General features: G+C 33.5%; 1 protein-coding gene across 1 annotated transcript in view; it reads right to left on the bottom strand.

Annotated features, from left to right (window-relative positions):
- LOC141495136 (muscle, skeletal receptor tyrosine-protein kinase-like) overlaps positions 1 to 23,607 on the bottom strand; it is a 123,391-nt gene extending 99,784 nt beyond the window's left edge. The window contains exon 1 of the mRNA XM_074196119.1: positions 23,529 to 23,607. Within this exon, the coding sequence (XP_074052220.1) occupies positions 23,529 to 23,607 (79 nt within the window). The remainder of the gene's footprint in view (positions 1 to 23,528) is intronic.
- Positions 23,608 to 23,835: the final 228 nt, after the last annotated feature.

A 23,835-nucleotide genomic window follows, 5' to 3' on the forward strand; every position in this document is an offset into this window, starting at 1 on the left:
TCAGGAATTCTTCAATTGATGAGCATCTTCTCAATTTCTAATTATTCACAACTACAAAAAGAGTTACCATAACTATTTTTGTGCACAAGTGTCTTTTTCCTTTTTCTTTGATCTCCTGAAATACAGACCCAATATTGATGTTTTAAAGCACGTTAGGCATAGTTAAGACAACTGTTTCAAAGAACAACTTGGAATATGCAAGAAGAGTTAGTAATATGTTCCTAACATTTAAAATAGTCCCACTATTGATGTTATAACTGATGGAGGTAAGTAATAATATGCATTATCAGGGGGTAGTGAGAAAATACCCATTCATGAAAAAAATATTCATAGGAGCATTATCTGCAACAAGAAATTAAAAAGTAGAGGAAGAGGAGAGCCCTGTGCCTCACTGGAAATGATTGAACAAATGGTGTTAATTAATGGAATAATTACATCATAAAGAATAATAAATATGAAAAATTTAAAGAGACATACAAAATGTTATATGATGTGCCATGTCATTTAATTGAGAGAGCAACATTGATAGAATTTGTGATATGAAGACAACTCCCTCTACCTCAATAAAGAAACTTTTTTTACCAAATATAAGTCAAAAACCTAATTCTGTAATTTAATAATAACAATCATTGTTATATTTGTATAGTTTTTATCATGTTCCAAGCATTTTGCTAAGAGCTTTATAATTATTATCTCACTTCATCCTTATAACAATTTTGGGAGATAGATGCTGTTATTACCTTCATTTGCAGATGAAGAAACTAAGGTAAGCAGAAGTTAAGTGGCTTACCATGGCAAGTGTCTGAGACAGTATAAGAATTCCAGTCTTCCTTACTCTAGGTCCAATACTGCACCACCAAAACTACTCAATTTTCTAGTCATTAGAAATTACGCACAGCACAGGAAAGCCATGTACCTTGTCAAATTCATTCAAAAACTGTGTTAGAAGCAGGACTTGAATACAGGTCTTTCTGATTTTGAACTCAGCCATGTATGGTATCCCAAAAGTGTTAATGCATTTTTAAGTTATTAAAGTATAAAGAACACTAAAACTTTCAGGACAGCTCCACCATGCCACCCTATATCTCAGCACCAAACAGCAACACATATCGGTTAAAATATAATGATTATTGTTGGTAATAAAGTACTTAATAAAAATTTAAAGTACATAATTTTTCCTTTAATATAAAAAAGAAGTATACTTCCAAATGTACCAAATGTTGCCAACTTTTAACAGTATTCTCTCTTTTATGTTATTTAACTGTATAGGGTAGGAAATTATACTTTGCAGATTTATTTATAGATTTGTTGGGTGAAAGTCTAAGTGAAAATAATTTAAGGAATTATTTTCTTCAGTGAACTTTTGTATCTCCTTTACCACTTGACCAAATCTGCTTTTTTAAAGCATTCTTCTCCTCCTCATTGTAAACCTCTTACTCCTTTCGGCTCAGCCTGACTTTTTTACAGTAATTTCATCAGATTTTTTGTGTCTTTCAACAAAATGCTGACGTTTTCATGATTTTCCTGTATTACACTCATTTCTCTTCCCAATTTTTCCTCTACTCCCTTTTTGATTTTCAAAATCTTTTTGAGCTCTTCCATGACCTGAGACCAATTCATATTTTTCTTGGGGCTTTGGATGTAGGAGCTTTGACTTTGTTATCTTGTTCTGTGTGAGTGTTTTGATCTTCCTTATTACCATAATAACTTTCAATGGAGAGATTTTTTTTCCTTTTGTTTACTCAAGTCTCACTATGACTTTATTTTAACTCTTTGTTAAGGAAGGTCTCTGTTTCCAGGGTAGAGGACAAACTGTCCCAAATTTTTACAGATTTTTGCAGCTGTTTTCAGAAATACTTCTAGGGAGCTGCAAGTTTTCAGTTCTTTCAAGGTTATATGATATAAGGAAAGGTTTTTACCGCTCTCCTGGTCTGTGCTCAGGTCAGTGGGTGATCTAATCTATCTGAATTTGGGGGGAGTTCAGAGCAGAGACTAGGAGATCCAGATTATACAGCAATTTATTCTAGAAAGGTATTTCTATAAATTCAGGAGAATGAAGTTATCCTCCATATCATTTGTTATTAATTATAGTCCAAGGACATGTGAAGGTTTCCTGAGACATTTTCAAGTAAAGTCTGCAAGGTAAAAACTATTTTATAGTGCTTAAAATGTCTTAATTTCTAATATGATAAATATAGATTAGATATAACTCACATAAACAAAATCTACTAATATTTAACAATGTAAAAGAGGAAAAACTTCTTGATAACCTGATCAATAAGGTCATGGATTTAACATTTTCTTTTATCCACAGAACTTCTCACACCTTTCCTAAACAGAAATTGTGAGAAAAAATAAAGCAACTGTAGCTATCCGATGGAATAGGACACTCAGAATCCAAAAAGAAGGTTAAAATAATCAGAAACAGGTGCTCACTGCCCCTGATTTCATTCAGCACTCCCTTGCTATTAGCAACAAATCTATATTAGCAGACCCAAAGACATGACATAGGCTTATATCAGATTACATCTATGAATGAATACTTCAAAATCAAGGAAAATATTTGATAAGACATAGGATCCTGTGGAATTTGAGGACTGAATCACAACATGCTGTTCTGGAGTAGTTTAAAAGAGAAATGAGAATTATGGACCAGAACTTATGTCCTGAAAAGTAAAAATAAGGAGCAGAATAGAAAAACTTGAAATTGCAATAACAACCTCACCAAAGAAATAAAAGAGAACAATAGGTTGGGAATGCAAATACTTAAAAATTTACATGATTTTGATGAATACTACTGTGCTATAATTAATAATGAGCATGATGGTCTTAGAACAACATGGATAGACCTTAATTTCATCCTTACTGAAGGGTGAAATAAGGAAAATCAAGAGAACTTTGTATATATTAACAGCAATATTATTTTAGAACAATTTTAAGTGAATAAGTCATTTCAACATAACTACAAAGGACATATGAAGGAAGATGTTATCTGTATCCAGAGAAAGAAATGATAAATAGAAATATATATAAAATGGTTTTGCATATATACATACATATATAATTGTGTCTAATGGTAGCCATCAGGGCATAGGGGGAGAGAAAAGAAGAAATAAAGAAAAAAGAATACATAATAATTTTATTATATATTTAAAAGGAAAAGCAATTTATTTCATTTATTATATTTTTATTTTATTTTCTATTAGTATTACTCAATAGCAAATATATTTTTTTATACTATGGAAATGTTTGTTTTATTCTGTAAATTAAAAATAAATAAATAAAATTTAAAAAGAAATTAAAGACTGTCTAGAAGAAGAGAAGCATAAAAGAATAACATAAGAAAATCAGTTTACTATACAAGTAAACATAACTGAAGACAGGACACATATCTGAAGATAGAATGCATTAAACAACCTAAAGATTACAAGAACATTGCAGGACAAAAATCCTTAACACCATAATGAAGAAAATAATAGAAAAAAATTGTCCAGAAGTTTTGATCATAGAAAATGAAATTCCAGTTGACAAAAATTCATAGATCACCTATGTCCCAAGACATGTCATGGTTAAATTTAGCAATTCAGTTCAGAAATAGAAAGCTCTGCAAACTACCAGGAGAAAAACCTTCAAATGCAAAACAAAATAAATATAGTACCCTACAAAACAGAATAGTCCAAATGATAGAAGAGGCACAAAAATTCACTGGAGAGAAGAACCCCTTAAAAAGAAGAACTGGTTAAATGGAAAAGAAAGTGCAAAAGTTCAATTAGAAAAGCAATTTCTAGGGGTGGCTAAGTGGTGCAGTGGATAGAGCACTGGCCCTAGAGTCAGGAGCACCTGAGTTCAAATCCAGCCTCGGACACTTAATAATCACCTAGCTGTGTGGCCTTGGGCAAGCCACTTAACCCCACTGCCTTGCAAAAACTATAAAACAAACAAACAAAAGCAATTTCTTAAAATTAAAATTGGGCAAGTAGAAGCTATTGACTCCATGAGATATCAAGAAACAAAGGAAAATTAAAAGAATTTTTTAAATAAAAGAAAATGTGATATATCTCATTGGAAATCAAATATCCTAGAAAATAGATTGAGGAAAGATACTTAAGAGATTACTAAGTGCCCTGACATCTATGATATTTAAAAAAAAAGTCTACACATCATATTTCAAGAAATTTTCAAGGGAAAACTGTCCTGATATCCTAGAAGCAAAGGGAAGAATAGAAATGGAAATAATCACCAATCACCTCCAGAAAGTAATCATAAAATGAAAAGTCCCAGGAATATCCTAGTAAATTCCAGAGTTCCTAGGTAAAGGAGAAAATTTTGCAAGCAGCCAGAAACAATTGAACTCTCATGTCAGGATAATGTATTTGGAGCTTCTATATTAAATTATTCTAGAAATACTAATTACAGTGACAAGACAAAAATAAATTGAACGTATTAGAATAAACATTGAGGAAGCAAAACTTCACTTCTTGCAGGCATATACTTAGAGAATCTTAGAATTTCAACAACAAGAAAAAATAGTTAAAATTAAAAATTTCAGCAAAGTTGAAATATATAAATTAAACTCACATAAATCATCAGCATTTCCACATATCACCAATAAAATATAGCAGTAAGAAACAGAAAGAAAAATTTCATCTAAAATAATTGCAGATAAAATAAAACATTTGGAAATCAACCTGCCAAGACAAACCCAAGTGCTATATGGGCATAATTACATGAAACTTTGCACAAATAAAGTCAGATATATAAACAAATGGAAAAATATTAATTGCTTATTGGGAGCCTGAGTCAATATAACAAAATGACAATTCTGTCTAAGACATTGTCAAAGCAGTGAAACTATCAAGACAAAACAATAAGAACAAAATTCATCATAAGAACAAAAGGTCAAGAATATCAAAGTAATAAATGAAAAAAGGTCATACAATAGTCAGACCATATCTCAAACTATATTACAAAGCAGTAATAACCAAAACAATTTGGTATTAGCTAAGAAATAGAAGAATGGATTAGTGTGAAAAGATTAGATATATAAGATCATAGTAATCATAGTTTGACCACAGGAATCTGGGTACATATAATAGTAATAGGTACAAAGGACCACAATGATATTATGTTTGATAAGTGCAAAGATCCAAACTTTAGGGACAAGAAGTCATTATTTGACAAACACTGCTTAGAAAACTGAAAAGCAGTTTGGCATAAGTATAGACCAGCATCTTCTCCCTATATATCAATATAAAGTTAACATGGGTTCATGATTTAAACATAAAAGGTGATACCATAAGCAAATTAGGGGAGCATGGAATAACTCAGATCTAGGGATAAGGGAAGACCAAACAAGACCTAGAGAAAGCATTATAGGATGTAAAATACATAATTTTGATTTCATAAAGAGGTTTTGCACAAACAAAAAACAATGCAGCCAAAACTGGAAGGGAAACAGAAAGTTAGAAAGCAATTTCACAAGAGTCTTCAATATAAGTCTCATTTCTCAAATATATAAATGAGTCAAATTTATCAGAATACAAGTCATTCTATAAGGCAATAAGAATAGAAATTTGTCCAGAAGCCACACAAAAAATGATAGAGACCCAAATGGAGACTTAATAATGGAATTTTAAATAATGAATGGTTCAAAAGTCATATTATAGAATAAATTAGTAACTATTAAAAGAAAATTATAATGATGAAACAACATACTAAGATGTCTGAAATAAAGTTTAAGCAGTCCAGGGGGACAGGGGAGTAATCATGTCCTTATAATCAAACATTAATAAAATAGAAAAAGAGAAAATTTATGAATTAAATATGATTTTAAAAATTAGGAAATCAAGTAAATCTAAAATGAGCACAAAAGAGGAGATATTAAAATTTAGTGGAGAAATGTATAAATTTAAAAATAGAATGGTAAATAAAGCTAAAAGTGGTTAAACTAATATAATTGCTAAATACCTAGCTAGTAAGATTTAAAAGAGGAAAAAAAATCTATTCAATAAAATAGCAAATGACCAAGATGAAGTTACAGCAAAACCAGAAGAAATAAAAAAAGTCAGAACTTATTGTACATGGTTATGAGTCAAAACAACTGAGAACACAAAATATATAAAATGCCTTCAAAAACTGAAAGCTGTTCAAACTATCAAAAGACAAGTTAGAATTCTTCAGAAAAAAAGAAATAAATTTAGCTTTAAAACAGGTTCCAAAGTGTGAGGGGAGGAGGAAACCACTCTTTCCTGATGGATTCAAATGAGAATTCTAGCAAATTTGTAAAGAACAATTCAATGCTTCAAAAATTATTCTCAAAATGTGAGAAAGAAATCATTCTGTCAGGATCTTTGTATGAGACAAAACAGTCTTAATACCTAAGCCAGGAAAATATAAAACATGGAAAGAAAGTATAGGCCAATATTTGAGTCAATGAACATGATTCAAAAATTTTAAACAAAATCCTGTCAAATGATTTATCCAAGAAATCATTCATTATGGTCAAGTGGGATTTTTTACAGGGATGCAAAACACAAGAAGCAGTGACAGAAATGAAAATCTCATTCCAAATAACTATAAAATGAGGGCATCCAAGTGGCACAGTGGACAGAATACAAGCCCTGATGTGAGAATGACCTAAGCTCAAATTCAGCATCAGATACTTATTAGTGTGTGACCCTAGGAAGTCACAAAACACTAACTGACTCAAAAAATCCAACAACTATAAAGTACATAAAATATCTATGGATAAACCTACCAAAGTACACAAAAGACTTGCATAGATTTAATTACAAAATACTTCTTAAAGAAATACAGAACAATCTAAATAACAATTAATATTCAGTGCTCATGGCTAGGTTGTGCCAGTATAATTAAAATGACAATACTGCCAAAATTAATTTTTATTGTTATAATAATCAAATAATCAAAGGGATGTAGAACTTAATAAAACAATAAAAAAATTGATTTAGAAAAATAAAAGATCTAAAATATCAAGAGAAATTATGAAAATATATAAGAATATATGGGAATAGCACTTTCATAGCTTAAACATTGTTATTACCACCTAGTATTAGTTAATGAATAGAGAGAAAGATCAATGGAACAGACTAGACAAGGGCGATTCAGAAACAATAGGATTCAAGAACTCGGAGTCTGATAAAATAGAAAACAAATTACACAGGGAAAAATTTTGTTAAAACTGATGAAGAAAAGTAGTCTGGCAGTAATTATGCTTAGACCCATATTTTACACTAACTTTACAATACATTCTAAATGGAATGTGACCTTAATATTAAAGACAATACTTTTTGTTAAAAAAAGAGAGAAATTAATAATTTACCTCTCAAAAACTATACCAAAAAAGAGAGGAAATTATAAAAGCTAAAATAGAAAAAATTGATCACTTAAAACTGAAAAGCTTCTGCCCAGGCAACATTAATACATCTACCATAAGAATGAAATGTTTGAATGGGGAAAAATCTTTATGCCTTATTTTCCTGATTGGGGTTTATTATTTAAGATACATAAACAGTGTGTGTGTGTGTGTGTGTGTGTGTGTGTGTGTGTGTGTGTGTGTGTGTGTGTGTGTGTATGAGTGTGGGTATGTGTATGGTTGGGAGGAAAGGGGAATGAATGGCTAATACATTCCCTGACAAATGATTAAAGGACATAAACAAACTTCTCAAAAGATTAACTGTAAAATATTCAAGCCCATGTGGGGAAAAACTGCTCCAAATTCCTAATAATAAGAGAAATAAAAATCAAAATAAGCCTGAGATTATACCTCACACCAGGCAAATTTGCAAAAAAATACAGAAAATTGCAATAGTCAATGTAGAAGAGATTGTGGAAAGATAGGCACACTAAGGCATTGTTGATGGAACTATGAAAAGTTAACACCATTTTGGAAAGCTATTTGGAATTATGCCAATAAAGTGATTAAAATGCTGGGCTTATATTTCAAGAGAGCCATTGATAAGCAAAAAGTCCCTATAAATGCCAAAATATTTATACCAATGCTTTTTTGTGAAACCTAAACTTTGGAAGCAAAGTAAATGACCACCAATGGGAGAAGGCTAAACAAACTGGGGTACATGAATGCAGAATACAAAGAAACTAGGACAAATCTGCCTGAACTCATGTAAAGCAGAGTCAAGATATTATATATAGTAACTATAACAATACAGATAGAAAGTACAATAAGACACTAAAAAATCAAAAGTAAATGTAACAAAATTATAAAGATCAAGTGGTATTCAAATGAAGTTATGAGAAAACACCATAAACATAGAAATTATGTTGATTCGCTGATTACATTAAAACCTTTGATTAGATGGATCACAACAAAATTTGGCAAGTCCTCAAAGAAATTCTAGATGAGCTTTCTTGTCACCTGAGGAAATTGTATGAAGGCCAAGAAGCAATAGTTAGAATAAAAATGGAACAACTGTCTGGTTTTGGATGAGACAAGGCTGTTTATTGTCACCTTATTTAACTTATATGCAGAGTACATCATGTGAAATGCCAGGCTGGATCAATCCAAAGCGGGAATTAAGGTTGCCAGGAGAAATATCAACAGTCTCAGATATTCAGTTGATAACATTCTGATGGCAAAGAAGAGGAATAAATAAGCATCTTGGTGAGGGTAAAATAGGACAGTGTAAAAGCTGACCTGAAGCTTAACATCAAAATAACCTAAGATCCTGGCAACTGGTCCCATCACTTCCTGGCAAATAAAGGGAGAAGAAATGGAAACAGTGTCAGATTTTATAATCTTAGCCTTAAAGATCACTGTAGAGAGTGACTGCAGTCATGAACTTAAAAATGCTTGCTCTTTGGAAAGAAAGCCATGGCAAATCTGGACAGAATGCTAAAAAGCAGAAACACCTTTCCAACAAAGGTCCATTATAGTCAAAGCTATGGTTTATCCTGTAGCAATGTCTGGCTATGATTTGTATTATAAAGAAAGCTGAGCACTGTAGAATCAACACAATTAAATTGAGATTCTGGAAAAGACTTTTCAGAGTCCCTTTGATAAACAGCAACATCAAATAAGTAAATACTTAAAGAAATTAATTTAGACTATTTGCTGGAAAGTCAAATACTAAATTTGGAGTTTAAATACTTTAGTCACATAATAACATGCTGGGATTCATTAGAAAAGACTCTAATTATGTGAGATATTTTTAAAAGCCTGAATATTTCAGGATTTGTCCTAAAAATTGTTTGACATTAATTCAGTCCAAGTATTATAGATGAGTGGTATAGCATGGTACAACAAAATGGATATCAGACTTAGTCTTAGAAGACATTCAGTTCCCACTCAGTTCCTTATTAGCCATGTGATTTATAATCACTTCACTTTTCTAATCTTCCCTTTGTCCATTTATGAAATGTGTGGGTAATAGTATTATTATTTTGGCTGCACTATGAACAAAGCAATGTGATAGGTACAGAGCTAATTAAAACAGAATTCCTAAACTTATGGAGCTTAAAATTTGGGAGGGAAGATTTAACATACACAAAAAAATGAAGTGCTGAATATGATCAGAAATAAGCTTCAAGATTCTAGAGTGTTAGACAAGATTGGGAAGGAAGATAAAATTTCTTGTTGGGGGAAACCAATGAAGGTAAAATGAAGAAGGTGGCATCTGAGTTGAGATGGGTAGGATTTCAAAAGGCAAATATGAGGGAGAGGATATTCCAGACATAGAGAATAGCAGAACCAAATGTGAAGAGTTGGAAAGTTCTGGATATGGACACAGGATGATATTAGGGAATCACAGAATCTAAGGTTTTTAAAGGGATTCTCTAGTTAGCTTCTCATCTGAATGATACATGAAAGTAATCCCCATCATTATATTTAAGTGGTTAATCCACAGCCACCACCTGAAGACCTCCAAAGAAGGGGAACTCAGAATTTCCCAAAGCAACCAAATCCATTTTTGGACATCTAAGTGTTATTATTTTGTTGTGGCTCAGTTGTTCCAGGGGTTTTCTTGGCAAAGATACTGGAATAGCTTGCCATTTCTTTTTCCAGCTTACTTTACAGATGAGGAAATGCTAAGAAACTCATCACAAGGTTGTCTAGAGATAATTATTATTTTGGCTGCACTAAATCAAGAAGAGTATCTATTGAAACATAGCAGAAATTACAATCTGTCTCTCAGGGGATGGAGTATCTATGGTAACAAAATAGGTCCTTGTAATAAAGTGTGTTCGTAGCATCTGCAGTAAATGTTGGATTCCAGAGGAGATGAAAAGAAAAGTAAGCTCCAGTTTTGTTCTACCATACTGATAAGCATGTACCGCATTCCTTTTAAATATTCCTTAATTGACTGAATATTGCATAGCCAAGAATGCTGCTATCATCATTAGTTCCAGGACTTGATCCTAAGTATTTTTTAAATTTTTTTAAAAGCTTAAGGGGGGGGGGTTGTGGCTAGGTGGCACAGTAGATAGAACACCAACACTGGAGTCAGGAGTACCTGAGTTCATATTCGACCTCAGATACTTAATAATTACTTAGCTGTGTGGCCTTGGGCAAGTCACTCTTAACCCTATTGCCTTGCAAAAACTAAAAAAAAAAGCTCAAGGGAATTTTTTCAGTGTTGCCTATGATCCAGTGTCCCTTATAATAATCCATTCATTCATTTATAAGGCAGTTAGGTGGGACAATGGGTAAATTGCTAGGCCTGGAGTCAGGAAGCCCCAAGTTCAAATTCAGTTGAATTGAGTTCAGATATTTAGTAACTATGTGACAATGGACAAGTCTCTTAACCATTTGTATCAGTTTCCTCAACTGCAGAAGGTAAATAATAAGAGCATCTATGTACTTGTAAAGTACATAGCACACAGTAGGAACTAAAACCTGGGTATCTATATCATTGTATGATATTATATATTATATGAGTATATATTCTTATTACTATTATTATCATTTGACAGCTATTCCAGTGATACTGTATACAAAGAGAAGCAGTTTGGGCATATTTAATATAGAACTGATCTTGAAATAAGGAAGACCTGAATTGAAGGTTTGCCTCTGGCTGAGTGATCAGGGACAAGGCATTAACTTCCAGGTGCTCTAGATGAGGGATATCAAACTCCAAAAGAATCAGGAGCCACTAAACCCTATGTACATAAAGATCTCTTGTTGACTTAGACATTCACATTTCAACATTATCCACATTCTACTTATTCTTATTTATTTTTAAAAATATTTCCCAATTACATTTTACTCTGGTTTTGACCTACTTCAGAGTGTGTGAATTGTTTCATTTCTGCTTTGAACAATATTCTAGGATAAATTGTAGAGAATGCACAATTGTACATTAGTAGAGTGAGTTTTCTTACCTAGGAATTCATATACAAAAAAAATCACAAATACAACTTCTATCCCTATTATGAACAAAGCACTGCGATAGGTACAGAGCTAATTAAAACAGAATATCTACATTTATGGAGCTTAAAATTTGGGAGGGAAGATTTAACATACACAAAAAAAATGAAGTGCTGAATATGATCAGAAACAAGCTTCAAGATTCTAGAGTGTTAGACAAGATTGGGAAGGAAGATAAAATTTCTTGTTGGGAGAAACCAATGAAGGTAAAATGAAGAAGGTGGCATCTGAGTTGAGATGGGTAGGATTTCAAAAGGCAAAAATGACGGAGAGGACATTCTGGACATAGCGAACAGCATGACCAAAGGTGAAGAGATGGAAAGTTCTGGATATGGACACAGGATGACAAATGGTCCAGTTTGGCTAAAATATTTTGTAAATTAAAAGCAGTGGCATGGGACAATGGCTTTAATATAAGATAAGCTCTTATTCATTTTTGTTCCTTTCTTATTTTCTGAGGTTTCTTCCAGGCCAAAAATGTTGCATGAGCATTATATTAAAAACCAATTTTCCTTAACATTTGTGCTCAATTACATTCTCTAGATCCCAATACTACTATTCCATCTGAGATGTAATCAAAACCAGAATACACAAGGGAAACTATAGTTGGTTTTTCTAAGTGTATAAGTAAGCTCTAATATTCCTCATCTACCAGCTGGCTGTGATGACTGGATTTTCTACCACTAAAGTCACTCCTTCAAGGTTAAGATACTATTTCTATAAGGTTCAAGCTGAAATGGAATTTTCTTCTAAAGTCTTCCTTGTACTTTGATTGTGGTGTTTATATCCTGTCTTGGACCGTAATTATATATGCATTTGTCTTTTCTACACAAGTTCTTTAAAAATAAGGATTTTATGTTGCTTGAGAGATGAGGGGGGGAAATAAAATACAGTATCTTTTGCCTTTCTATGTATCCTTAGCCTTTAGAAAATAAATGCTTGTTGATTGTTGATTGATTCTGTAATCATTAATCAATAGTCAATCAATGCAGCTTGTATATTCTGTAGAGTTACAAGATTACCTTTGCATGGACTATACATGGTAGGTACCCAATTGATAATTGCTAAAACCTATTTTCATTAAGAGGTAACATATTTAGCAGTTATTAATGTAAACTTGTTTTTAGATTGATTACTCAGGAGGACTGTGAAGGAAAGCAAAGTGAGACAAATTTTGATGGGGGCTTGTTATTTGAAAAAAGTCTATGACATGTGATGCTTAGTAAGTAGGGAAGGATCAGAGGATGCATTGTCAAGAGGATTGGGGGAAGTCAAGAGAGGGGCTCATGGGATAGAAAACAAAGGAGAAAGGTGCCAACAATAATCTTTGCAATCTCAAAATACTACCAAGGTTAACCCTGTTTGGGGGATATGGGATTTGATCACTATGGGAATTTCCTATGTCTAGTCAGGTAGATCATAACTCGTCCCTAATTTAGTAGATGTCTTATAGATTGTTAAGGATCAGAAAGGTTAAGTGACTTGCCCATGGTCACACAGCTAATGTTGGTGATGATGATGATAAGATTTGCATACTGTCTTTAAGGAGCTAGATACTACTAATATACTAATATCCCCACTTTACAGTTAAAGAAACTGAGATAGAGAACATTTAAGGGACTACGTTCTGGATCACATGCTAGGAAGGGTTTGAAGTCAATTTCCCGACTCCAAATTTAGCATTCAAATCACTTTACTCTCTTTTCTGAGGAAAGATTTACACTTTCTGACGCTAAGTCTAGAATTTTATCACTTTATTTTTTTTGAAGAATTGAGCAATAATAATAAATGCTCATTTGAATTAAATCTTTTTTTCCAAAAAAAATGATTCTTTACCTCTGCTTATCTCAGTTGGTCTTGGGAAAAACTATTAAAAATTATCACATTGCAATTGAATTGAATGGGCATGTCCATAGGTTATATACTAAAAACTCTAGCCTATATAGTATCCATTAGTACAATTTGCTATTTTATTTAAAATTTATTCAAAAGTTAACTTTTAAAGCTTTTCACAATATTTCAAAACTTATAGCACATTATTCTTCTTCTCTCATACTAAATTCTAGCTGAATAAGTTAATACCTTGCTTTCACACTTGATATGGTTACCTTCTGTCACCACACTTCTGCCTAGGTGATCACTCTTCCCTTATCTTATGATATATATATATATATATATATATATATATATATATATATATATGAATTATTTTGGAAAATTTTGTGAACAGATAGGCATGGTGTTCATGGAGAGAGAACCAGCCTCAAAGCCAGAAAGACCTGAATTTAAATCTTGCCTGACAAAATCATGCTGGTTGTGTGACTCTATATAAGTCACTTAACTTTCTAATACACTGGGGAACTAGGATTAGAAACTGTTTAGGTGCTGACCTATGGTAAAGAGAGGTAAAGGATATTTCCTCACCTAAGAGAATTCCTAATACCAATGTAATCACAGATTCAGTACTGTTGGTCCAAATGTGAACTAATTAAGACTACTTCTGAGTCTTCAATTACCCATCTTCCTTCACTGAAAGAAGTTCAGGTGCCATCTAACAGAATTTCCTCCTGAAATTACTTTGTAATTTTTATGTGCTGTTTATGCTTATAGTTAGGTGGTCCAGAAAATAGAGTGTTAGGTCTGGAGTCAGGTAGACGTATCTTCCTGAGTTCAAATTTGACCTTAGACACTTATTAAATTGTGTGACCTTGGGCAAGTCACTTAATTCTATTTAATGGAAAAGGAGCAAACCACTCCAGGATCTTTGCTAAGAAAATCCCAAATTAGGGTCACAAAGAATCCGACACTACTTGAAATACCTTAACACCAACAACAACCATATGCTTTCAGGAGACTGCAAACTCTGAGGGCAGGAACAACTTCCATTTTTTCCCCTTATATCCATGGCACAGTTCATTTTACATAGTAGGCACTTAATAAATATTTGTTGAATTTTATTGAATTAAAAATTACTTTGAAGGAGAAACTAGGACTCTGCTATCTACATTTAGAAAACTTGGATGCAGGCTATTGGTAAATCAGTTAATGCTATAGTGAACCACTGTCATCATTATCAATGATTTACCACCTTAAGGTTTACCAAACACTTTGCTAATATTATCTCATATTATTCTCAAAATAACCCTAGGAGGTAGGTGCTCTTATTAATACCAGTTTTACAGATGAGGAAACTGAGACTGAATTTAAGTGACTTGCCTGTGGTCACACAGCTAGTAAATGTCTGAGGTCCAATCTGATCTCAGGTCTTCCTTCTACAAGATCTAAGTTTTATGCACTACCCAATATAGCTGACAAGAAAACTATGCATAAGCTCTGAAAAGTTTTTAATACCAATTAAATTAAATTCAAATGTAGCACAAGGATGAATGATTGTGTTTCTTCAGTCACTTAATAGTTTTAGAACATTTGTTCCTTTGGGACAAGCATGGATGTTAAAAACCCTTTTTATTAGTCTTTATTCCCATCACTGTGCAGATTCATTTGGCAATGGTATAGCTGGAAAGCAGTAGTTCTCTCACCCCCATCTATACTTGAAAATTTTGAAATATTGGTATTCTTTAAGATTCTAAAATGCTATCTAAATAAAGTTTGCTCAGTTTTTGTCCATGTTCTCTACAGTTTAAACTAAAAAGAATTCTTTATTTAAACCATTTCATAGAAATTTTAGATCTAAGATTGACTTCCTACTGCTAAAATATTGAAATGGTGACCAAAAAATTTCTCACATCCCATTTTCTGATTAGCTTTTCTCTACAGGATGGATTTGAGGTCACTCAATCACAAAATCTCATAATTGAAAGGAATCTTAGAATTCACTTAAACCAAAGGTTGTTAATCAGAAATCAAAAAACCCAGATCATTTAGTCATTCAAGTTGTCATTTTATGGATGAGAGAACAGAATGTAATTCCACTTTCATAAGTCAGTCTTTTATATATTTGAAAGTCCTTATGATGACGTCTTTTGTTTTATCTATCTCCATTCGGTCAATTATGTTTAACCCATTCAACTTGAGCAATAGTCTATAACTTTTTTGATTTTTCTCTTATCCAGAAAAATGAAAAAGTCTTTTTTTTAAATACTCCATAGTTGCATATTTTGAATATTAGCATTCCTAACACTATTTTTTTCTTTTTTTTTCCTGACACTATTACTATACTAATCCACCCTCATTTTGTATCAATCCTCATTTGCCTATCCTTTGGAATTTTCAGCAAAAGGTGTCAGAAAAATCATCACAAGAATAATTGACTTGCTGTAGCCAAGTATTCAAGGCCCTGACCTCAGTTTGTTTTTGTTTGCTTTAATTGATCCTTTGTTGTTTCTATCTCTGAGTAATGGTCCCAAACACTGCTTCAAAGATTAATTCAGGTGACAACATCAGGCAGATAATTTGCTTGGAGCAGAACACCATACTAATGTAATAGGGCTTTGGTGCATGTGTAAATCACCTAAGATAAATGCATCCATTCAGGGATTTGGTTTTAAGAGGATATACTGACCACTGGCCTAATATGATTAGAAGCAGCCTTTTTAGAGTCAAAACTTCTTTCATCTTTAAATCTGTGTGACTGAGGTAAAGGTGAACTCTCCTTCTGGTGGCATCCAGGTGGCATCATTCACTCATTGCAAGGTTGTCATGTGTCAGCTGAATAGGAACAGAGAAGAGGCTCCGAGTGCCATATTTCCCTTAGACCTGTTATCCCCACAAATGGTTTGAAGTTTTGGTCTTATTAGTTTGTCATTCTCATTTTAAATTATAGCTAATGGAATTCCCAACCCATTTGCTCAAGTCATGGGGACAGTGGAGCCTAGGATTCTGGCCCTGAAGTTTCAACCATTCCAGGAGGGAATCCCTTAAAAGAGGATAGGGGGATGAGACACAAACCCAAGGAGCACATTGGATTTGGAATTTGGCATGATTAAAATACTAAGGTTATGTAGGGATGCAGTTAAATTGGGAACCTAATCCTCATCCCCTCCCCAGGAACCAGGGTGTAAATGGGACATTATGCCACATGATTGTTGGGAGGGGGCAGGAAAAATTTTATATTTGTTCTTAGTACACTTTTTAAGTAGAGATTATCTTGTAAAACCTATTATGACTATCAAATGGTTAAATAGAATTGCAGTGCTAGAACCTCTAGCAAAATTGGGAACACAATTCACAGGGGCTTTACCCTAAGGATAATAGAGGACAATGGGGAGGGGGTGGAAAGGTGACCCCTTTGCCTTTCAGGCAGTTCCATAAGCAATAGTTCCCAAACTTTTACACAGTGATTGAGTCCTTCAGTTTAAACAAAACTTTGACAGAATCCTTGCACCAAGATTCTTTATCAATATTATTTTAAATATTAATTAACAAATGATAAAAACTTGGGATATTTAAGGTAAACTCCAGGAGACCTGGTAGACCAGAAGATGAAGACTTCCTTGTTCTTTTTTACTATCACATGTAAACCATGGAAGCTTGAAGAACAGGCTATATACTTAAGAAAAGGTATTTTTTTAAAAAAGTTATCTTGATGATAATTTCCATTTCTATAGCACATTATCTCTACAGAGCACTTTTTAATCTCAATCTCAGCACCAGAATGCCTGAAGAGTGACATAGCCAGGCCCATATAGTATTAGATACAAATAACAGACTTCTTATTCCCAAGTCCAGTGCTTATCACACTCTTTCTAAAACCATATTGGAAGGTGTGGGATGTAGCCTTCAGTGTATTCATTGTGAGAGATGGAAAAACAAACAAAATCAAAATTTTAATGCTGCCCAACTCTTGGGATTATTCTTTTTTTTTTTTGATAAGGCAATGGGGTTAAGTGACTTGCTCAGGGTCACACAACTAGGTAATTATTAAGTATCTGAGCTACCCCAATGCTGCCCAACTCTTAATAAAGTGTTAGACTCACTGTGAAAACTGAGGCTTTGCTTTAGATATGTCCAGTGCAGGAATTTGTTTTGCTTGCCTATACATTTTTTGGCAATAATGGTTTTGATTTTCTTTCTTAGTGGGGTAAGGGAGAGGATAAGGTAGATAAATTTTGTTTAATGAAAGAAATAAAATTGAATTTTAAAAACTATAAGAGCAAATTCACCAAGTCTATATAGGATCATAGATCCACTGCTAGAAAGGAATTTTGAAGTCACCTAGTTCTGCTACTTCATTTACAAATGAAGAAACTGAGGTCCATAGAGGCAAAGGGACTTATTTGCCCACCGTCTTGTAAACAATAAGTAGCAGAGTTAATATCTGAACTCTAAATGCCAAAGAGCTCCAAATTCAACATTCTTGCCATGATACCATTCTGGTTCCATTTTGTCACTGAAATCTGGGGGTTCCATTCAGTATATCAAACTTACGTTAAGCATTTGCAATTATAAACAGCCCTTGTAAACCATAGGTGAGATTGTCACTATTTTGCTAAGGAAGTTGGAGAGGTTCCCTAAGAAAAAATACAAACTTGCTCTTTAATTTTTAATGTTCTTCACTATCTAGATCCAATCTAACTTTCTGGATTAGTTTCTTATTTCCTTCTGTTCCAGGCTCTACATTTTGGTTAAATCAGCCTGTTTACTGATCCCTGTAGATTATGCCCCATTTTCCACCTCTGTACTTTGTATTCACACACACACAGACTCTTACTTGTGTATATATAGATATATGTGTGTGCATATATGTATATTGAAATATATACGCATATAAATATATGTATATAATTCAAGCATAGGTCTCCACACCTGAAATGCACTTCTTCTTTACCACTATCTCTTTGACTTTCACTTTTTTAGGCTCAAGGGCCACCTCCTTTATGACAACTTTCATCATCTCCCATATAAATGCCCTATTCTTGAAATCACTTTCTTCCTTTCCTGACTGTTCAGACATTATCCCTGCACCAACAGGAGCAGATAATAATTGAGATAAGGTATTTTCCCTAGTTACCCAAGGGTCCAATGGGGTCCTTTTTGACTAAACAATAATACTTTTTTTACTTCTCCCCTCTTTGTGGGATGCAGAATCAGATGCCCCTCCCCTTTACATTAGTTATGGGCCAGGACATTAGGTCACTCCTCTTATGGAGCAGACATGGTTACTCACACACTACTTGGATGAGCAAGAAGTCACCAAAAATATCCTCTTCTTTTAAGGAAAACCACTGAATCCCAACATCCTCCAGGTCTGGTTTTTCTATTATGTCCATCAGATCCTTAAACATTAATATCTAACTTGTCAAGGAAAAGTCATACTCACAAAATTTTGTTGGGTATATCAGAAAATGAATAATTCAGTTTGTCTTTAATATGAAGCCAGAAAGATAAAGAGCAGCATGACAGAGTGGGGGAAATGCTGAATTTTAAATCAGAGTATGTGGGTTCCAATTCTAGCTCAGCTACTCAAGGCTCATAATCTAAGATTCAATTTCCTCATGAGTAAAATGAAAATCTTGGACTAGAAGACTTTCAAGTCACTTATAGTTCTAAATCTAATATCTATGAATATTGAAGGTCAAGTTAAAGAATTTATTTGGTAGGTAAGTCAGAAACCAATAAAGATTTTCTAGTGGAGGAGGGATGTGGTCAGAGTGAAAGATAAGTAGGCATCAGAGTGAAGAATGGATTGAAAAGAAAGCAGCTTCACAGGTAGGCCAGAGAAAAATAACAAGGTCATTCCAATGGAGAAGAAAAGATGAGAAATATTGGGGAGGGTAAATGTATAGGACTTAAAATATTCTTTTATTTTTTATTTTTTTAATTCATGAAATAATTTCTACAGTGTTTGTAGATAATGAGTTGCAAACTTGTTACAAATGTGAAATGATTTCCTAAATACGCCACCATTTTGTTTCTATTACACTTGTCATGATCCTGATTTCCCATTCTTGGCACAATATACCCTCATACTTTCCAGTTTTTATGTCAATATTTTCTGCCCACCTGATATAACTTAGAGAAATCAAGACACATTTCATCTATTTTCTCCTGTCTCCCTTGAGTCTGTGGTGTTCATAGCAACTGGGTTTCCACAAACATACAATGAGTAACTCTTTCAATGGACACAGATTTAAAGCATCCATTAAGAGCTTGGTGTACTGAGTTTCATCGACAGCTGGGTCCACACAAATTTAGTCAGATGTCTTATGTTTGAATAACTGGAATGGGTTATACATGAATGATTTACATGGGAATTTGGGCTAAAATACTTATTCAAGATAAATAGAATCCAGAATTCAGAGTTTTATAAGTAAATGAGATCATTTTAAAGTGTGCGATTGATTACAAGATTCATTTATTTTATTGTCATTATCCTTGCTCTTTTTCTAGACCACTCACAAGTTCAATGAGCCCAATAATATATATTCTTCCTAAAACATCAGAGCAAAGGACTCTTTACTTTTTGTGTGTCGTGAACCCATTTAGTCATCTGGTAAGGGTATGAACCCCTTTTCAGACTTTCTTAAATACGTATCATAAAATTCATGATTACAAAGGAAATCATGCTGAAATGGTGTAATTTTTTTTACTCCTTCAGGTTTTCAAACTTGCTAAAATTTATCTACAGATTCAAGGGTTTATGGATATCATGTTAAGAATTCTGCATTAGAAAATGAATAATTTTTTAATGTTTGTATTAAAAATACTACATAGGAAAATGTGATTAAGATCAACTAATGTCATTATAAAAAAAGTTCCACTTTGAATATCTGGAATCAAATATATACTGAAATTAGCATTGATGTATGCTTTTTGAATATTTCTTAGGAACATATTTCTCCAAATGAGGAAACATTAAGAATTATTTATTGTCTTAATATTGTTGCTAAATAAGGACATAATTCCACTGTGAAGAGGGCATGTTGACAATTAGAGAAATGAATGGATTCCTGGGGAAGAATCCTCTAATAATTACAGGATTTTAATTTGATTAATCAAAATTAATTTTTAATATATTCTAAAATGTTTACAATAATTACAAATCTCATAAAATTATAGTGTTAGATAAAAGAGAAAAATTACATCAGAAATATTATTTCTAGTAATGTAACTCCTTCATTTTAGAGAGAAAATAATTATGAATATTTTGGATTATACATTAGAGTTTTTTATCGATTTATCAGTCAAGCAAAACAACTTTATCTTCCCTATCTATAAAACATTTTCTAAAGACCTCTATTTTGTTGAGGTAATGCTTTCAAAATACATATTCTTAGAATTGTATGTTGTATTTATGTAGAAAACTCAGTTTTTTAAATCAGAGGCTATGCTTTGAACAGAGGGGCAACTTGATGGGAAAAGTATGAAAAATCCAGATAAATTTAGATTTAAAACACAGATTCACATTTATATAGCACTTTATAGTTTGCAAAACGTTCTAAATTATACTTTAGAAATCTCATTCCAAAATTCAACTTAAAATGACATTTAAGTAAAATAAAAGAAATAAGATAACCTTTAGATATTTTGATTAAGTTAGAATGCTATACAATGATAGACCAACACCAGTTTAGCTGTGCCACCATTTTCTTCCCATCCTTCAAGAAAATCCCCAAAGGGAGGTTGTTTGTTTTAATAGGAAGGAGCCAATCTTTACAATTCATAAACTGTAAATGAAAACTTTCCGGAATCTAAAATTAGCAATTGCCTACATAACAAGCTTTAACTAAATCCTGGTTAGATCTATGAAGTTAAAAGAAATGAACTTGACCTCTTCTGACCTATGTTATAACTGGATATCCTGTGTGTGTCATGTAAACTAAGATATTATCAGGAAGTTTTTAAGATAACTCCATGATTTAAAATAGCACAAATAAGACATATGCCTACCTTCAGCATTATACACAAGTATTAGACATCCATGGTGCATTTAAGGAAGTATTAAAATGAACCAAGGCCTATAGAAATATTTTCCTACCAACTATTTTCTATCTATTATTTGAATTTGTGTCTAAGAAGAGGAGTTTGCATTTTAAAATTTGAGATTTTCTAAAAATAGTATGATAAACACAAGACTTGTGTTGAGAGGAGGGCTGTAATTCTAATTGTTGCTTCTCAGAAAAAATGATTATATCCAATTTATATTCCTCAACTTGTAGCAACCACATTTCTGCAGACCCACCATAGTACAGCCACTTTCTCAAGCTGTTCTGCCCTTTCTATACAGATATTAGGATCAAAAAGAAAAAGGTTAATGGTCCTAAGAGTCCTCAGAGAAGTTCTTAACTTAGGGTCCATGAGTCTGTAGATAAAATGATAAATTTAAAGCAGTTCCTGAACTTAAATGGGAGTGGGGGAGGAATATTACATCTGTATGTCAATATAATTGGCATATAATGTAATATGTCCTATTTATTTATACCTTTAAAATTATTCTGTGAAGGGGGGGCCCTTAAGTTTCATCAGGCTGCCATAGGGGTTAATCACACACACACACACACACACACACACACACACACACGACTAAGACCTCCTGCCCTAACATCATCCAAATCAACCCCAACATTTTTTCAGAGGAGGAAACTGAGTCACAGTTAAGTGATTTACCCAAAGATCACAAAGGTAAGTGGCAGAGTCAAGATTTGAGCTAAGCTTCTCCAACTTCTAATCTCCTTCCCATGTTACTTGGGTGCTATAAAATAGGCTGTTCCAAACTGGAGATAAGACCTTTTTCCTTGGTTTTAAGAAAAAAAAAATTAGGGAAAGCCTATTCTTAAAAAAAAATGATTCTTTTCACTTTGTGTTTCTAACACTCTCCTTAACTAATGCTTTTTTCTTTCATCTGGTTTCTAGTATTTATTCACTCCTGCTCATTGTTATGTTATATGAAAGTCTGCATCAACTCAAAGTGCCTGTTTCTGTCACACAATTCATTGGTTTAGAATGCTCTGTCTTTAATCATCGTTTTTTTCTTTTCTTTTTTTTTCTTTTGTAAACCAGAGCCCATTCCCAGGGTCCTCTAACTACACAGCACACTAACCAGCCCTTTCCCCAATCTGACAAATTTCTGGAATGATCAGGCCCTGGACATTCTTGCTGGGGTAACAGGTGCTCACCAGTTTCTTAAGTTGCTTTCCTCTCCCCTGAGGTGGTGTTATTTCCGGTACATTTGAATGGCCCAGAAAAAACTTCGGCCATCTCCGGCTTCGGTAAATCCTGTCTCAAAAGGTTTTCTCAACTATGTTGGGTTTTTTTAAAGCTCTTAATATTTAATATATATTATGGTTTATTTTTGTTTCACAAACTGCAGTTCTATTTGAAAGTACAATTAGATGGGGGAAAAAATTTTCAAATTAGAAACTACCTAAAATGAATGCTTAAAGAAAGGGCTCATCAGATTCTTAAAACTGATTTAGAGAATAAAGACATTGGCAATGTTGGTAAAGTGATTTAACACAATATCTATTACATAAGAGACACATTAAATAATTGCTTTCTTAACCAAAGGGGTCTTAGAGTTAAGAGATTCCAAACATTTCGTTTTTCAGATGAGCAAAGTGAGGTTTAGAGGGTTTACAATTTATCTAAGGTCCCACAGCTGGTAGGTAAATACTTGTGGCATCATGCAAACCAGAGTCTTCCTGGCTTTTAAATACAACCAGCACTGTAGCTATATATATACAATTAACCATATATAAAAACAAACAAAAACTCCTCTGTCGCTTCTCTCAATCCCACTGGTTTGGTTCATACAATCAAGAGAACGACTTCAATAACAGGAATTCAACCTGCTGCAGCTTCCCTGGCAATCTAAGAGAGGTAGGTAGTCTATGAGCAGACTTTTGGTTGCTCAAAACAAGTTACCAAGCCAGCCAAAGACTAAGAGACCCAGGTATGCTTATTTATACAATTTCCCTCCCTTCCCTTTTCTCCTGCCCTCCCACCTACACAGCCCCCAAGAATGAGTGTACACCCACAAAGAGTGTTAATGAGCTTCAGCTGCGAAACACACAGAGACACAGACACACACACACACAGACACACACACACAGAAACACACACACACACACACACACACACACACACACACACACACACACACACACACACACACACTCTAGAACAGTGACTATGCAAGAAGAGAGATGAGTTTGTTCAAACCAACCTTTTGGAAGTTTCTCGGCCAGGCTGAAGGCAGCCAGGGCAAGGATGTGTATGAGTGGATTGTTGACTAGCTCTCTCATGGTTATAATCCAAGATGCAGTGGGGGAAGGGAGGGGGAAGAAATCTCCGATGAGCAAGGCTAGGAAAATGCCCCCCCAGGTTACATTTTAAAGCCTAGTTTGTTACCAAGGGTCTCCTCCTACGTTCTGTCTGTGCTCCAAGCTCTGCAGGGGCTAAGTACTAAGTATAATCAGGAATTCTCAGACTTGGCTGCCTGATGGACATGGCCAGCTGGTGGGCATCCACTT

The sequence above is a fragment of the Macrotis lagotis genome, chromosome 8 (genome assembly GCF_037893015.1).
Source record: "Macrotis lagotis isolate mMagLag1 chromosome 8, bilby.v1.9.chrom.fasta, whole genome shotgun sequence".
NCBI lineage: Eukaryota > Metazoa > Chordata > Mammalia > Peramelemorphia > Peramelidae > Macrotis > Macrotis lagotis.